Source organism: Leptonotus elevatus, chromosome 12 (assembly GCF_054856555.1).
Source record: "Leptonotus elevatus isolate MCC_2025b chromosome 12, RoL_Lele_1.0, whole genome shotgun sequence".
In the NCBI taxonomy this organism is placed as follows: Eukaryota; Metazoa; Chordata; class Actinopteri; order Syngnathiformes; family Syngnathidae; genus Leptonotus; species Leptonotus elevatus.
In genome coordinates, this window is record NC_141250.1 from 12,182,209 (window position 1) to 12,197,004 (window position 14,796).

The window sequence follows — 14,796 nt, forward strand, 5'->3', positions numbered from 1 at the left end:
AAAACATTAGTTACTTTTCTCATTTGACCTTGGTGTTTATTAAATATTGCGCACAAGCAGAGGTGGCAAATCCAGGTCCAGAAAGTTAAAACCCTATCACAGTTTGGCTTTAAACCCTAGGTAGCTAGCTAGCTAGCTAGTTCCCTGGCTAGCTCCCATGGTGCTCGTTTACCTACTAGGGAGCTAGCTAGCTATCAATGGCTAAAGCCAAACTGTGGCAGGGTTTACTTTCTGGACCTAGATTTGCCACCTCTGCGCAAAAGTAATACACATAAATAAATAAATAAATAAAACAATTAAAAAACTAACTAAAACTAAGCATTTTTAAAGTAGCCCAAACTAATAAAAACTAACAAAACCACCCTGAAAATTATTTAAAACTAACTTAAATATATATAAAAAAAACTTTAAACGAAATAAAAACAAACTAAAATGAAAATTCCAAAACTATAATAACCCTGGTAGGAAGAAAATATTTTGCCCCAAACTCAGCGGTTTGGAAAATGGATGGATGAGTCTATAAAATTGAGGAGCTAATTGGCTACTTCTCGCACAGTCTCTGGCAGTGAGAACGCCACTGCCACCTACTGTAGTGTATGTGCAATTACACTTTATTCTAGTACAGTAAAAAAAAAAAAAGTTCTCTGGGGTCACACCCACCCATCCATCCTGACATCACAGTGCATCCACAGACCCCTGTTTCTGAAAATAGGTCCTAATATGTATATTTAAATGTGTACTTGGCAAATTAACAGCATTTTCACAATAGAAAAGCACATTCAGATTACGTCGCTCCGAGGCGACAACGAAATGCAACGTTAGATAAGAAATGTTTTGCTTTTCTCATTTTACCATGGTGTGGCAAATCCAGGTCCAGAAAGTAAAAACCCTATCACAATTTGGCTTTACACCCAGGTGCTAGCTCGCTAGCTCCCTGGCTAGATCCCATGGTGCTCGTTTACCTGCTAAGGGAGTTTCCCTTGTGAGGAAAAGTGTTTTGGATAGTGGATGGATTTTTTATGTCATTATTTATTTTTTATTTTTTTACTGCAGTACGGCGGCCATATTTATGGAATGTTTTGGGGCTATTTTAAACAAATAAACATATCAGCTTTCTATGATTTTTGAGGTCATGATCAGATCATCAAATATCCCATAAGATATATCAAGGTTATTGACAAGTAAGACAAGCATTCATTTTTCACTTTTTATTTGTGCAACAACGTGACCAGGAAAAAAGAAAAATACCACTGACATTGTTCATATTGATTGTTTTTCACAGCAGAAGAGCTCCCCATATCCCTTTTAAATAACACATGCTCTTGAAAAGTCATAATAAAAGTCATCATCATTTACACTGAAGCCTTATGAAAAATATATTATTAATGTACAAAATTTTGCATATTACACATGATCTTATACATAAGATAGGCCAACAGACAAATGACATATAACCAATCACAACACACAGTTAAGATGGACTGTACAATGAAAGGTTTTTAAGAGTTTGTGTATTCCGGGATGGAGATCTCGTCTGTTTCCTGAATTCTGGCCGGTGTGGGCGGGCCGACGAGGATATAATCGAACTCCTGGTGTTGGACTTTTTCGTACACGCTTTGCAGGCCGTTGACTTTGGGCACGTGCGACGGATAGTAGTGTTCCCTCCTGCTGTCCCGAGGAAGCGAAGCCGTCTTGGAGAAGGTTGAGAGGTTGGACCCGGAGGCCACGCTGGTATTGGGCCTGGTGGCCGACGGGCTCCAGCATCTGTCCGAGTGGCCCAGCACTTTGCACTCGCTGGTGCACGCCCACAGAGCTGCGGGGAGAACGGCATTGGTTGTTTGACCTTGATGCGAGATAATTACCACCGTGCGACGACGCTCACCGTTGGTGGGGGGCGAGTCTTTTTTGTGCACGTCCCCGCTTATGTCGGAATCGCTGTCGTTAAAGTCACTGTCCCCTTTGCCGCTGTCCTTGCCGCTGATGTGAGGGTCCCTCGCTGAGATTGTTGTGAACGAATTACCCTTCCATATTGTTATTGGTCTGACGGCTTCCTTGCCGTAGCCGGGTAGAGTGGAATAGCCCTGAAAGTCACAAGAGAGAAGAAATGAAGAAACACTTTCATTATTTTCAAGATCCAATGATTCAAACTGTGTTAACCTCTTCAAGGTGACGGGTGAGCTGGGGTTTATCTCAGCTGGTCACACCCGGATTGGTCACCGGCCAATCACAATCACTTAAAGGCAGACTTACAGCCTTGATTGGTCGCCAAGAACAAAACACAATTTCCATTTTGGGGGGCTACAACAGTCATTTAATACACCTGCTCCCACATTGACACTTGAGAAATTGCAACACTAAGTCAATTGCTTTGGGTCTAATTTTCACTTAGGGGTGCAGTCACCTTTGTTGCCAGCAGTTTAGATTGCTGGCTGTGTGTTTAGTTATTTTGAGGGGACAGTAAATTTGCACTGTAATACAAACTACATTGACTACTATACATAGTAACGAAGTGTCATCTCATGAAAATATATCAAAACTCATACCCAGCTAAAATGGATCTTGGACATATATAGCTGTCAATTAGTGATGGGAAATTGAAGCTTCATGAACCACTTTTCTCCTCTAGATTGTGCTCTTGGCTTAAAGGTGCAGTGGAAAAGTAATTAATTTCCATGAGCGACATCTACATGAGTTAAATTTTTTTTTACAAGTGCTTTCCCACCACTATCTTTTTGCCATCCAGGATGGGAAAATGAAGCTTCATGAAGCACTCATATTTTTTGACTGTTGGTTTAAAGATAAAGGCTAGCGAGTGCATTGGAAATTGATTACATTTCCACTGCATGTTTAAACCAAGGGTGCCATTTAGAGGTGTCAAAAAGTATCGTAAGTGCTTCATGAAGCTTCATTTTTCCTTCTTTGTGAATGAGCTACATTGAAGCAACTTAAAATTTGTTTGCTCCAAAACTATTTTATGAGTTGTCTTTAGTTTCATTTAGTGATGGGAAAATGAAGCTTCCTGAAGCATTTGCGATACGTTTTGACTCGTCTAAATGGCACTCTTGGTTTAAATATGCAGTGGAAATTGAATCAATTTCCATTGCACTAGCGTTTATCTTTAAACCAAGAGCACCATCTAGAGGAGTAAAATATATATAGAGCAAGTGGTTCATGAAGCTTAATTTTTCCATCACTAGAAGTTGGGGGGGGGGGCAAAAAAATTATGTTGGGAAATTTGAGGCAAGTTTCACTTTTCACTTAAAATATTTTGTTGAATTGCAAAACTCGCAATTTTATCAGTTTGTTGCCTTGAAGTGTTGATTTTACCAAACTTTTTATTATTATTATTATATATATTTTTTTTTTAAAACAGTGTAGCGACAAACACATTTACAGCCCATTTAGTGGTAAATGTACCACTACACCAGGGGTCACCAACTCCAAACTTCAAGGGCCCCTACCCTGCAAGTTTGAGATATTTCCCTCCTCCAAACACCTGATTCAAATGATCAGGACCATTATCAGGCTTCTGCAAAGATTGCTGATGAGCTGATCATTTGAATCAAGTATGTTGGAGAAGGGAAATATCTAAAACATGCAGGAAAGGGTCGGCCAGGACCAGGACCAGAATTGGTGACCCCTGCACTACACCATCAGTGACTTCCTATCCCATGACTAACTTGCCTTTAATTTGCCCTCCATGACCCTGTTGTTGGGCTCAAAGACACCCGCCGCCTGGTGCCCGTCCTCGCACGTCATCTCCACCACGTTGCTGGCGGCCACGGGCGGCTGCTCGGGAAAGGGGTGCGGCTCAAAGGCTTTTCCCACGTGGCCTCCGATCAGCGTGTCCATGCGAGCGCTCTCCGCACCCTCTGCCTTTTTGGGCACCTCCTCTCTCTCGTCGTAGCCCTCCCTCGTCTCCTTCCTGCGGCGGCTGCAAATGGTTGTGATGAGAATGATAGCCAGCAGGAGGAGGGAGCAGCTCCCCGCCAGGACGATGATGACGGCCACGGACGTGTCCCACTCGAAGAGATACTCGTCGCCGTCCTGAGCGGACGAAGGCACGCTGGGGACGGTCCCCTCGATGAAGTTGAAGTGTATGATTGCCGTGGAGGTCAGCGAAGGTGAGCCGTTGTCGCTGACCGCCACCACCACTTTGACATTGTCGGTGAGGTCGTACGTCAGCTGTCGGCTCACGTGCACCTTCCCGGTGTCTTTGTCTACCGAGAAGCCCAGCAGCCCCCCTTCCGTGATCTTGTAGGACAACTGCGCGTTCAGGCCCTCGTCTGCGTCTGTGGCCTTTATGCGTGTGACTACGTAACCCGCGGGGGCGTCCTTAGGCAGGAAGACGTCTGCGGAGCCTTTGTACAGAGGCGGCTCGATGATAGAAGGCTCATTGTCGTTCTGATCGACTATTTTTAACCGGATGACGGCCGTGCTCTGCAGCTGCGGGGAGCCGCCGTCGCTGGCTTGGACGTGCACGTCCAACTGCCTCATGACCTCGTAGTTGAAACTTCGTAGGGCGTAGATGGACCCCGACACCGAATTAAGTGAGACAAAGGTGTTGACGGGGGACCCCATAATCAGACTGTCCACGAGTCTGTAGGTGATTTTACCGTTGTGGGCCAAATCGGCATCTGTGGCCTCCACGTTGGCGAGGTAGGCGCCCGGGGCGTTGTTTTCTGCCACAGACACCTCGTACACGGGTTTGGTGAAGTGCGGGGCGTTGTCGTTCTCGTCGCTGATCCGGATGGTGTACTGGGTGATCTTTCGGAGAGGGGGCGACCCGAAGTCCTCGGCCATGACAGTGAGGTTGTACTCGCTGATCCTTTCGCGGTCCAACGGGGCTGCCGTCACTATCATGTAGCTGTCCTCGTAGGCTTGCCGTAGCTTAAAGTGGTCGTGGCCGTAAAGGGTGCAGTGGACCTGGCTGTTGATCCCGGAGTCCCGGTCCGATGTGGTGACCAAGGCCACCAGGCTGTCTTTTTCCGCTGCTTCGCTGATGTGTGCCGTGCCAGTGGTGATGGAGGTCATGGGTGTGATGCTGATGCCCGGCGCGTTGTCGTTGACGTCGCTGATGTGGATGACGATTTTGCACACCGAGGGGGTCGGGTTGGGGCCCAGGTCGGTGGCCTGCACGTCCAGCTCGTACGTACGCTTGTCCTCAAAGTCCACCGGGTTCCTGAGGGTCAGGCGGCCCGATTTGTTATCCACGTGGAAAAGATCCCGGATCTCGTGAGAAACCTGTTTTCCGAAACCATAGACCACCTCGCCGTTTGGACCCTCGTCGGCATCCTCGGCGTTCAGGTCCAGGATCACACTACCAACCGGCGCGTCTTCCGGCAAACTCACCGAGAAACTATTCTGATCAAAAACCGGACTGTTGTCGTTAAAGTCCGTCACTCTGACGGTTATCTTGGTGGAACCGGACCTGGACGGGTTCCCACCGTCCGTGGCCACCAGATCCAAGGAGAGCGATGCCTGGGTCTCCCTGTCGAGCTCTTTCATTAGTACCAATTCTGCATATTTCACACCATCCGCTCTCAGGAGCACATCAATAGTGAAGTGGCTGTTGACCGAAATCTGATAGCTTTGGATGTAGTTGGAGCCCACGTCCGCGTCCACGGCCGGGTCCAGAGGAATGTGAGAGCCCACGGCTGCGTTCTCGGAGATCTCCACCACGGACTCGGCGCTGGGAAACTCCGGGGAGTTGTCGTTGATGTCTTTTACCTCCACCTCGACGTGAATCAATCTGTAGCGCTCTTTGGAGAAATTGACCACATCAAAAGTGACGAGACACTGTGGAGAGTGTCGGCACATTCTTTCGCGGTCCATCCGCTCGCCGACGCTCAGCTGCCCGTCGCTCTCCCTCACCCGGATGAACGAGTCATTAAACTGCCTCATCATCCGAAAATTGGTCCTGGAGGAGTGGGGCGGGCTCAAGGACATGTCCTTGGCCAGGTTTCCGATCACGGTGCCCGCCGCCTCCTCCTCATTGCACTGGTAGCGGATCGTATTCCCCTCGGTCCGAGCCAGAGAGGCGCAAAGAAACGGATGAAAGGAGAGCAGAAATATCCACCAGTGGTTAGTCACAAACAGCATATTGATAGTATCCATCGGGACGGCAGGGAGACAAATGGGTCCGCCTCTGGAGCGAACTTGCCGCGCACTGGCACTGTGAGCTCGGAGCGGGCTGCGGGGAGAAAGTTACTTTGCGCCTTTTACGCACACGCAGCAGCCAGTCACGGACACGCGTGTCGACGCGCCTCCGACACCTCCGGATTCTGCACTGGCGGGGTTTGGAGCGCTCGTCGTGCTAATAAGACCAAGTGTGGCCAATCGGCGTCTTTAGAATTATATATTTATTTCCAAGTAACGCACACATGCGAGCCTGTTGTTGGGGCGCGTGAAGGCAATTTGAAGACGACGCACAATCGGAGTGCACCGCCTTGTGATAGTTTCGAGCGCTGGTTATCGCCACGGTGCAGCCTTTATTTGCTGGAGAAAAACACTTTTCTTCTCTCTTTTGATGTGCACTTATTGTCTTCGGCACCATGTGTGTGTGTGTGTTTGTGTGCAAGTGTGTAAACGACTGATGCGCTGCGTGGAGATGCCTTTTTTAAACAAACAAACAAAAAAAAAATCAATCACGCTTCTCTTGGAATTAAAATATTATCTATAGATTTGACCAAAAATAATAAAAGGAAATAAATCAATGGAGAGCTATTGTGCTACTTAATTATATTGCAGAATGCACCCCAGATTGAAAAAAGAAGATACATTCGCAGATGCACGTTTAGCCATTTATTGAAGGCATATAACGACACACTTTCAGTTTCATTACACAATTATAAAACCAATTTCTTTACACTCTCCTTCATTATATTTTTATATTTTAAAATTCAGGTCTACTTTTTATGAATTAAAAATATGTAACAAAGAATTTTGTGTGGTGGCTGGAAAAGGATTAATAGCACTATACAATTCATTTTAATAGGGAACATTGTAATATAAAAAAGCTTGCTATTTGGAATAGTGGTTTTGCAGAATCAACACATACAGTCTGGCTAAACTACATAAGTTGCTTCTATACTCCAATAATTCAGTTTCATTTGCTCAGTGAGTGTGCATCTGACCTCTGACCTTAACTTGCCATGTGGAGCCACACTGTCCCCAAGTTGCCATGGAAACAGCATAATGTGCAGGCTTGAAGCATGGGATATATATAGTAGGCCTACAATAATAAGTAAGACAACAATAGAAAATCATCAAACTGAGGTATCGGGGAGATGGAAAGTAGATATCCCCGCCAATTGCTGATTTTTGGCAAGCAACGGGGAACATTGAAGCCAACATATGTGTTTTTGTACTGTGACAGACTGAATTCTACAACACATAAAGAACACGCAAACTCATCGAAAAGATCCATTATGAGATTCAAACACCAGGGTATTTTTGTTGTGAGGGCATCAGTGCCAAACACACGTCCCCCGCCATGACCCCTCGCAAAGTAAAAGCTTCCCAGACCTTCTTATGGCGGGGCGACTTCTACTGCAATATATTCTTAAATCACGAAAAGATGTGCATTTGCATACAAGGTCAGGAAAAGTCCAAAAACAAACAAAAGTTGTTCATGTTGTTTTTTATTGAAGTGCACTCTGAAAACCTCTGCATATTGACAGCTTTTTTTGTGCAATGCAATATTATAGTGAAAATGCTCGGGATACTAAATAATAGACCACAATACATTGTTGTATATGATGAGAACTTATAATAGATGTAGTTACTTTATAAAATTGCTGAATTTACAGGGCCACTTGTCAATGAATGCCTGTGTATGTTTTTTTGGTTTTTTTCATGTTTCCAGGTACGTTTCAAGTGACATGTCCCATTTGTTTACATAGACAATAACCCATACATGCAAATGACACCAGGCCCATAAATATTGGGACACCATCTTTTTGTTTTAAACACCAATTAAATGGATTTGTTGTACTTCCCACTTCTTAAGGGACCAAAAGTAATGGGACAAATTCACCATCATAAATCAACCTTTTACTTTTGAATACTTGCTTGCAAATCCTTTGCAGTCAATTAGTTGGTGCTAACTGCTGAATCCAAGCCCGGTAACTTACAGTGCGGGTGCAAATGCTGCAGCGTCAGCGGCTGAATATTACTGCAAGTTCCACGTGGCACAGGTCGGGGCGAGGCCGCGCTGTTGTGAGTGCATGACAATCAATGTCCTTTGCACAGAATGAAGCTGCTGAGCGCAAAGACCCTGACCATGACCCATTTTGCTCTTTCATCGCGAATTTGATTGCAACATATTACATAATGACATCATTATTGAATCGTGCCTCCGAGTTGCAATGTTTTATGACAGAATTGAGTTGGTACTGGTGTCATTATTTTCCTTTACATGCTCCAGTTTTGCACACATTTCAAGAACTTGCTCCATAAGGCACAGGCTGATGGTTTAAAAAGTCAGTTTCACTAACCCCTAAGGTAAAGGTTGGCAAAACATGATTGGCTGTTTGCAGAGTTGAGTAAATAAGCCCTCTTTGAAGTTATTTGCCTCTTTGTTCCCCCCTCCTTCGAGGCGAGCAGAGAGGGGAGGGGCAAGCTGTTATGAGGAGGAGGGACGTAGCAAGACAAAAACACATTGTGCAAACACGGATACCTTTTTGTCGTGTTGATTAATGTGCATTGTCCTTAAAAAATAAAATAAAAGTGCAAGCGGGTACTAGTTTGCTCTAAGAACAACATGAGTAGCCCACAGGTCTGTTCTAAAAAATAGCTCACCAGTGATGCGACATTGCGACTCACTAAGAAGACTTAAAACAGAAAGTTAACATTTATTTATTTAAATTGATTGATTTATTTAAATTTAACATAATATACATTTCTTCTGTAGTAAATATTTTATTTTTATTTACCCCAATATTTAAAAAAAGGTAATTTTAGAGCTGTAATTTTAGTATTGTGATATTTTTGCTCACGGCTATCATGCCGTCAGAATCTAATATCGGCTCATGCCTACTTGGTATGAAGGGAATGTTTTAGTGTGAACAGGTGAAGTGACAGTTCTAGATCAATTTTACGATGGGGGTCCTGGCTGGGGTCACGGGTTTTCAAAACTAATTCAATAAGATAATTGTAGTAATTTTTCCACAAACGATAAAGAATACTGTACATGCCTGTGAGTATTGTTTTGCTCCATCACATGTGTTGAAATCTCTGTTGCTTATAGGGTTACAATTATAACACCGTGACACAAGTGCTATTGGTTAGCCTGTCAATGGCATTTTTCATAGTTTATTAGCATTAAGCTAAACTGGCTATCATAAAACAAAGCTATGTGGTGGTTTTATGTGTAATGCAGCGTAATATTAGGTCAATCAATAATAATAATGCAAATATTTCTGGGTTAGTGGGAGTGAGTAACTCTTGTTTTATTGGTACACTCTAAAAACAATTGGGTCAAAAATAACCCAACTATGGGTCAAAAATGGACCGATCCTCTACTTGGGTCAATTTGACCCAATTATGAGTCAAGAAATGGGTCTTTTAGTGTAAAACAACTCATAAATATTGGTCAGATCCTTTACTGGGGTCAAAAAATTGGGTCATTTTGTATAAAACAACCCAGAAAGTTGGGTCAAATTGACCCATAAAGTGGATCGGTCCATTTTTGAGCCATAATTGGGTTACTTTGGACCCAATTGCTTTTAGAGTGTAGGAGAAGGGTAAAAAGGATTTGATGATTTGTGTTAATGCTAAAGCTAGATTTATTGTTCCTAAATTGGACACACAATCTCAGGCCATGTTTGTAAGTAATAGTATGCACCATCGCATCTGGGAAATGCACAGTTAATCTGTCAAATATTTTTCACTCTAACTCCTCCATGTTATTTCTGTCTGTATTTTGTACTTTTGTAAAAGAGATGAGTTGAAAGGAGTGACAAACATAATTTTTTACCCCCTCAGCCTCTGCTTATTTGCCGCCCATTTCTATTCGCACGTCTTTATTTTCCCCACGTCTAAATCTTCGTCTGCTATACATCTTAATGAAAAGATGTTGAGGATGACAGATTGTGTCCATTTGGCTGCGAGTGATCCGCCATCAGTCACGGCGTGTGCACACTCGCCACGTAAGACAAAGACTTTGACAATAATGAAGTGAAACGTCGGGAAAAGCCCACAGAGGCACAGTGAAGTGGAAGAGGATGCAGCTGACAGCGATGCGTTGGAGCCGCGTTGCTCGCAATCTTCATGTTTCTCAAAGAAAATATCACACTGGGAATAAGATGTTTTGGAATAGCATTTCGCAATAGCAATGCACTACCCTGACATCAATTTATCAACATCCTGTGCTACAGAGGTTTGGGATGTAAATATTATGTGTCATTCTTGGACAGCAAATTAGTTGAGACAGAATCAACAGCGCCTCTGCTGGCCGCAGCCAAGTAATGCACTCTATTTTGGCAACAAATCAACTCCACACCAATAGCTGAACTGTCAATAAGAGGTGGGTGGGTCAATGAAATTTGAGCGTTTGTCATTTGTCAACAATATTCACACCTTGTTTCATGTTCAAAATTAACTAGCTCTTAATATGAAAAGAAAAAATGCCCTTTGCTGTCACCAATGTCCAACATGAAATACTAATGTCATCTCTTGGCTGAAAGATGACCTCAACATAAATGTACCACACTCCTTTTTACAGCACAGTACATCATTTTATGAATCACTATGAAATTACTGCATCAATGAACTAAAAGATACAACCATATTAGGTTAAAAATATAAATAAAAAAAAAATCCCCACTTTTATGTCAATAAAAAATAGTATGAAAAATATGAAAATGTTTTATTGTATATTTAGAACATATAACAAATGTAAATAATATGTGTGATTAATTTGTGATTAATCAATAGTAAATTAAAAACCATTCAATTAATTGCAATTTAAAAAATGTATTGACTGACAGCTCTAGTTTTTCATAGCCCAAATTAATTAATTCCTTCATTGTGCCTATAAAAGCTAAAACTACTTGACTTTATTACTTTGTTGCTATGTGTGGTCAGATAATATACAGTACTGTAGATATGTCACAATCATAAAACTTTATTAACTGTTTTCAATAACATTTTTAGTCTTAACCTTAAAGGGGAAGTCAACCTTAAAAAATTATTGACAATAATGTGTTATATGTGATATAAACATGACATTCTGATGAATATTACATTTGTGGAATATGAGTTATGCAGCAAAATCCAGCCGTTTTCATCAGTATCAGAAGGCGGCCATTTTGCCCGTTGCTGTAGACTGACAATGACATCACAGTTGCTCAGGCAGGGCTCAGGCAATGACCAATCACAGTTCATCTGTTTTCTGAAGCTGAGCTGTGATTGGTTGTTACCTGACCTGAGCAACTGTGATGTCATTTCCGCTCGACAGCAAGTGGCAAAATGGCCGCCTTCTGATAAAAACTGCTGGATTTTGCTTTTAACTTATATTCCACTAACATAATATTAACCAGAATACATTATTTACATTAGTGGGGCTGCATAGAACATGTTATAGTCTTACTGTCACAGAAATGTAAGAAGATAAACTTGCAGTTTTATTTAACATCATATATAGTAACATTCAATGTACAGTATATTATATTTCTTCTCTTTCCCATGTTCTTCAACAACACCTTCTGTTGACCTTTGGTCTATCTTTCTGAAAAAGGCCAAATAAAACAAATGTTGCGTGAAATACTTCTTATATTATTATGAAACACAGGACAGCCACCAAGAGTCGTCTTTTTTGTTCGTTTCCTGCGAGAGAGGAGAGATTGTACAAAGCAAGTGCACAAGGTCATGTGACTAACACAACACCTGAACAGCCGCCTCGCCTCGCATGCTGCTTCTAAATACGAAAACACGATCTGATCACGTGTGGCATGGGTGAATTTCAAATTGGCATGTTGTGTCAGAGGTTTCACTTTACTGTACGTGCTTGTGACGCTGCACCCTGGACACCTTCAAAATGAGTTTGTGATTCAGACCCTGAGCAAAAGTCAATTATTTTGTCCACATGGAAGCTTCACACTAAATTTGTTCCAAATCTGCTAAGCAAACAAGTTTGCCCAGGTAAAAACGCTACCTCATCGATTGTTGGAGGTAATTATATTAAGCTTCACATTGGGCAAACGTTAAGAGGCGATGATGTTGTCATGTTTCATCGTCAGCGTACTCCCTCAGCAGCACTAATTGAGGACATGTGTAGTACAAGCTTAAAATGCTCACCCTGAAACACGCTTCTTCTTCCACATCACATGAGTTTGTCCTCAAATGAACTTGTTTGATACAAGCAGACATTACATTTCAACATTGTAATATTTTCACGACTGGCCAGCTATTAAAAATCACTTCTCATTTTGTTTTGTTTGCGTTTCTTTCACCAGCACATACGGCCTTCTCCTTTTCCTTCAGCAAATAAGGTGGACGTTCCTCGCATCATGCTCTTGAACACACAATAAAGACAACAGCCCACAAGACGGACAGTTGGTTCTGCTGCAAGGTAATAGCAAATACTGCGTACCAGGAAGGGGCAGTGGTCAATGCATGCCTTTTTGAAAATGGAATATTGATGAAAAACAAAACAAAACACTAATGACCTGTGCGAGGTAGCACGGGGCCGCAAGGCATCCAGGCTGCTCGAAAACACAACTCGAAAAGAAAGAATCATTCTGTCGTGGAGGAAGAAATAGACGAAGCTAAGCTAACTGCTACTTTATCCTTGTCCTTGACTTGTGAGACACTCAATGCAAGCATTTACTCTATTTGTGGTGGGAAAAGCGCAAGCTTCAAGATGCTTCCTCGTTGGCTATCATTCTGTTTCACATCACACAATCCCTGGCGCACGTTATTAAGGATTTGCGATCGCAAATATTTAACAGGTTTAACTTTTACGATTGCCAGCCCGGCACTCGACAATCACTCTTAAAACAACCCGTGCCACACGATAACTGCGCAGGATAATCTTCTCCAGACATCCAGTAATCAGAAGGATTTGCTTTGCTATACATAAATATCCTATTTTAAAAAGCGAGCATGGCAACTGAATTGACCTTTATTTAAACCCCAGACCCCCAACCCAACTCCCAAAATTATAAAAAAAGTTATTATTATTATAAATATTATTAATATTATAATGAATAAAAAAAAGTTTTCCATGAAAGAGGGGGCGAGGATAGGTGAAAATAAATGAATAAATCAATCAATCAATCAAATAGAAAAAAAATACATGAATATGCAAATACACAGTTACCGAACTGCGAGTATGCAGGTGTCGACTGTAGTTTTATGTTGTAATAGCACCAAACACCACTAGATGGCAGACATGTCAGACATGTACTTCCTATGCTACAACATGAGTAGACCTCATAATTTTGGGGGGATTTGGAATGATATGCAGAAATACCAGCCTCAATAATATAAAAATTTTGGGTAAGTTGATTTTTGTGAACATTTTTAAAAATGTGTTCTTGCACTTAATTTTTGTTTCTTCAGCAGTTTTTTTTTTATGCAAGAAAACAACAAATCCCAGTTTGTGGTTATTTAGTTTTTTGCTTCAAACCCTTTGTTGTTGATTTAGAATAGTGGATCTTTTTTATAGAGGCATTGAAAAAGTGATGATCAAAAATGAAATAGAGGAAAAGCATGCATTTTGTCCATATTTAAAATAGCATTTTTGGCATACGTCTGCTTCGGAAGTCTGTGGTCCTACTGTATGTGGCACCTCAGCATTTACAGTAAGTTGCCCATTACTGAGCTAGCTTCCATCCATGCAACAAATAGACTTTCTGTGTGATGATGAAGAAACACTTTTTACTATTGAATGTGGTCTGCCTGTTTAGCATTCTTAGTTCAAATTTGGTAGCAACCGGACAGAATCTGGAGGACTTTTTAGGTACCTATTTTTGGTTTCTTGTCTCGTCTGGTAGAGACACCTACGAAATGCAATGTTGCTAGTGAAACTCAGTTCAAGGACTGAACTTTCTAGCCAAGCTCCAAAGGCATGCGCACTACCCTAAAAATCAATTTTCACCTGATCAGCAAGTCTGCAAAATGTGAGGAGAGTACGCAAAAGCAACCCGAGCAATATATATAGCTTAAGAATAAAACTGAAGAAATAAAACCATTTTGCACCTTTAATGACAGTACAAAGGCCAGAGTGGAGATTGAAACCCTGAACCTGCGAATTGTGAGGCGGCCGTGCTAACCACTCCACCATCCTGCAGCACCTGTCGTTCCATACATTAAAAACAATTCCTTTGGAAGCAACCTGCGTTAGCAAGAGCTTAATGTAATGTACTTTTAATGAAGTAAATAAAAGAGCAGAGTGCATTGCGGATGCTTCATTAAACAGGCTGATAAACACTCGCTGCGTGTTTCACCACCATTTAAATGCGTACGTTACGTAGGCTGATTTTTACTTTAATGAGAACAGAGGTGATTATAGCGGCGGCGTAGGCGTTCTTTTTCTTTGGATTACACTGAACCGGGTCAAACGGCGCCGCCGCGAGATGGATTATCACACAACAATAGTGCATTATTTTTAACTGGCAAGCCTAAGTAGTTGCGTGTGTGAATTTATGATGACTGCATGATCGTTTTTGGATGGAGAGAAGCTATTTAGCAGATGGCGGTGCAAAAATGCAGTCTTTGGCGTCAGCCTCATTTGCATATTTCGTTTTTGAGTGTCGTCTCGCGGTCTAAAATGAAGATGTACTTTATTCT

General features: G+C 42.2%; 1 protein-coding gene across 1 annotated transcript; it reads right to left on the reverse strand.

Annotated features, from left to right (window-relative positions):
* Positions 1-1,193: 1,193 nt before the first annotated feature.
* Positions 1,194-6,310, reverse strand: pcdh8.2 (protocadherin 8, tandem duplication 2). Its single transcript, XM_086090363.1, has 3 exons — positions 3,685-6,310; positions 1,883-2,081; positions 1,194-1,813 (listed from the first exon to the last, which is right to left on the reverse strand). The coding sequence occupies exons 1-3, from the start codon at positions 6,115-6,117 to the stop codon at positions 1,500-1,502; spliced, it is 2,946 nt and encodes a 981-aa protein (XP_085946489.1). The 5' UTR covers positions 6,118-6,310; the 3' UTR covers positions 1,194-1,499.
* Between the last annotated feature and the right edge of the window lie 8,486 nt (positions 6,311-14,796).

Excerpts from the sequence above, each read along its gene's own strand:
- pcdh8.2 (XM_086090363.1), bottom strand. The coding sequence starts at position 6,117 with ATGGATACTATCAATATGCTGTTTGTGACTAACCACTGGTGGATATTT. Across the intron at positions 2,082-3,684 it reads TCATGGAGGGCAAATTAAAG|GGCTATTCCACTCTACCCGG; the intron begins GCAAGTTAGTCA and ends TGTGACTTTCAG. Across the intron at positions 1,814-1,882 it reads AGACTCGCCCCCCACCAACG|CTCTGTGGGCGTGCACCAGC; the intron begins GTGAGCGTCGTC and ends TTCTCCCCGCAG.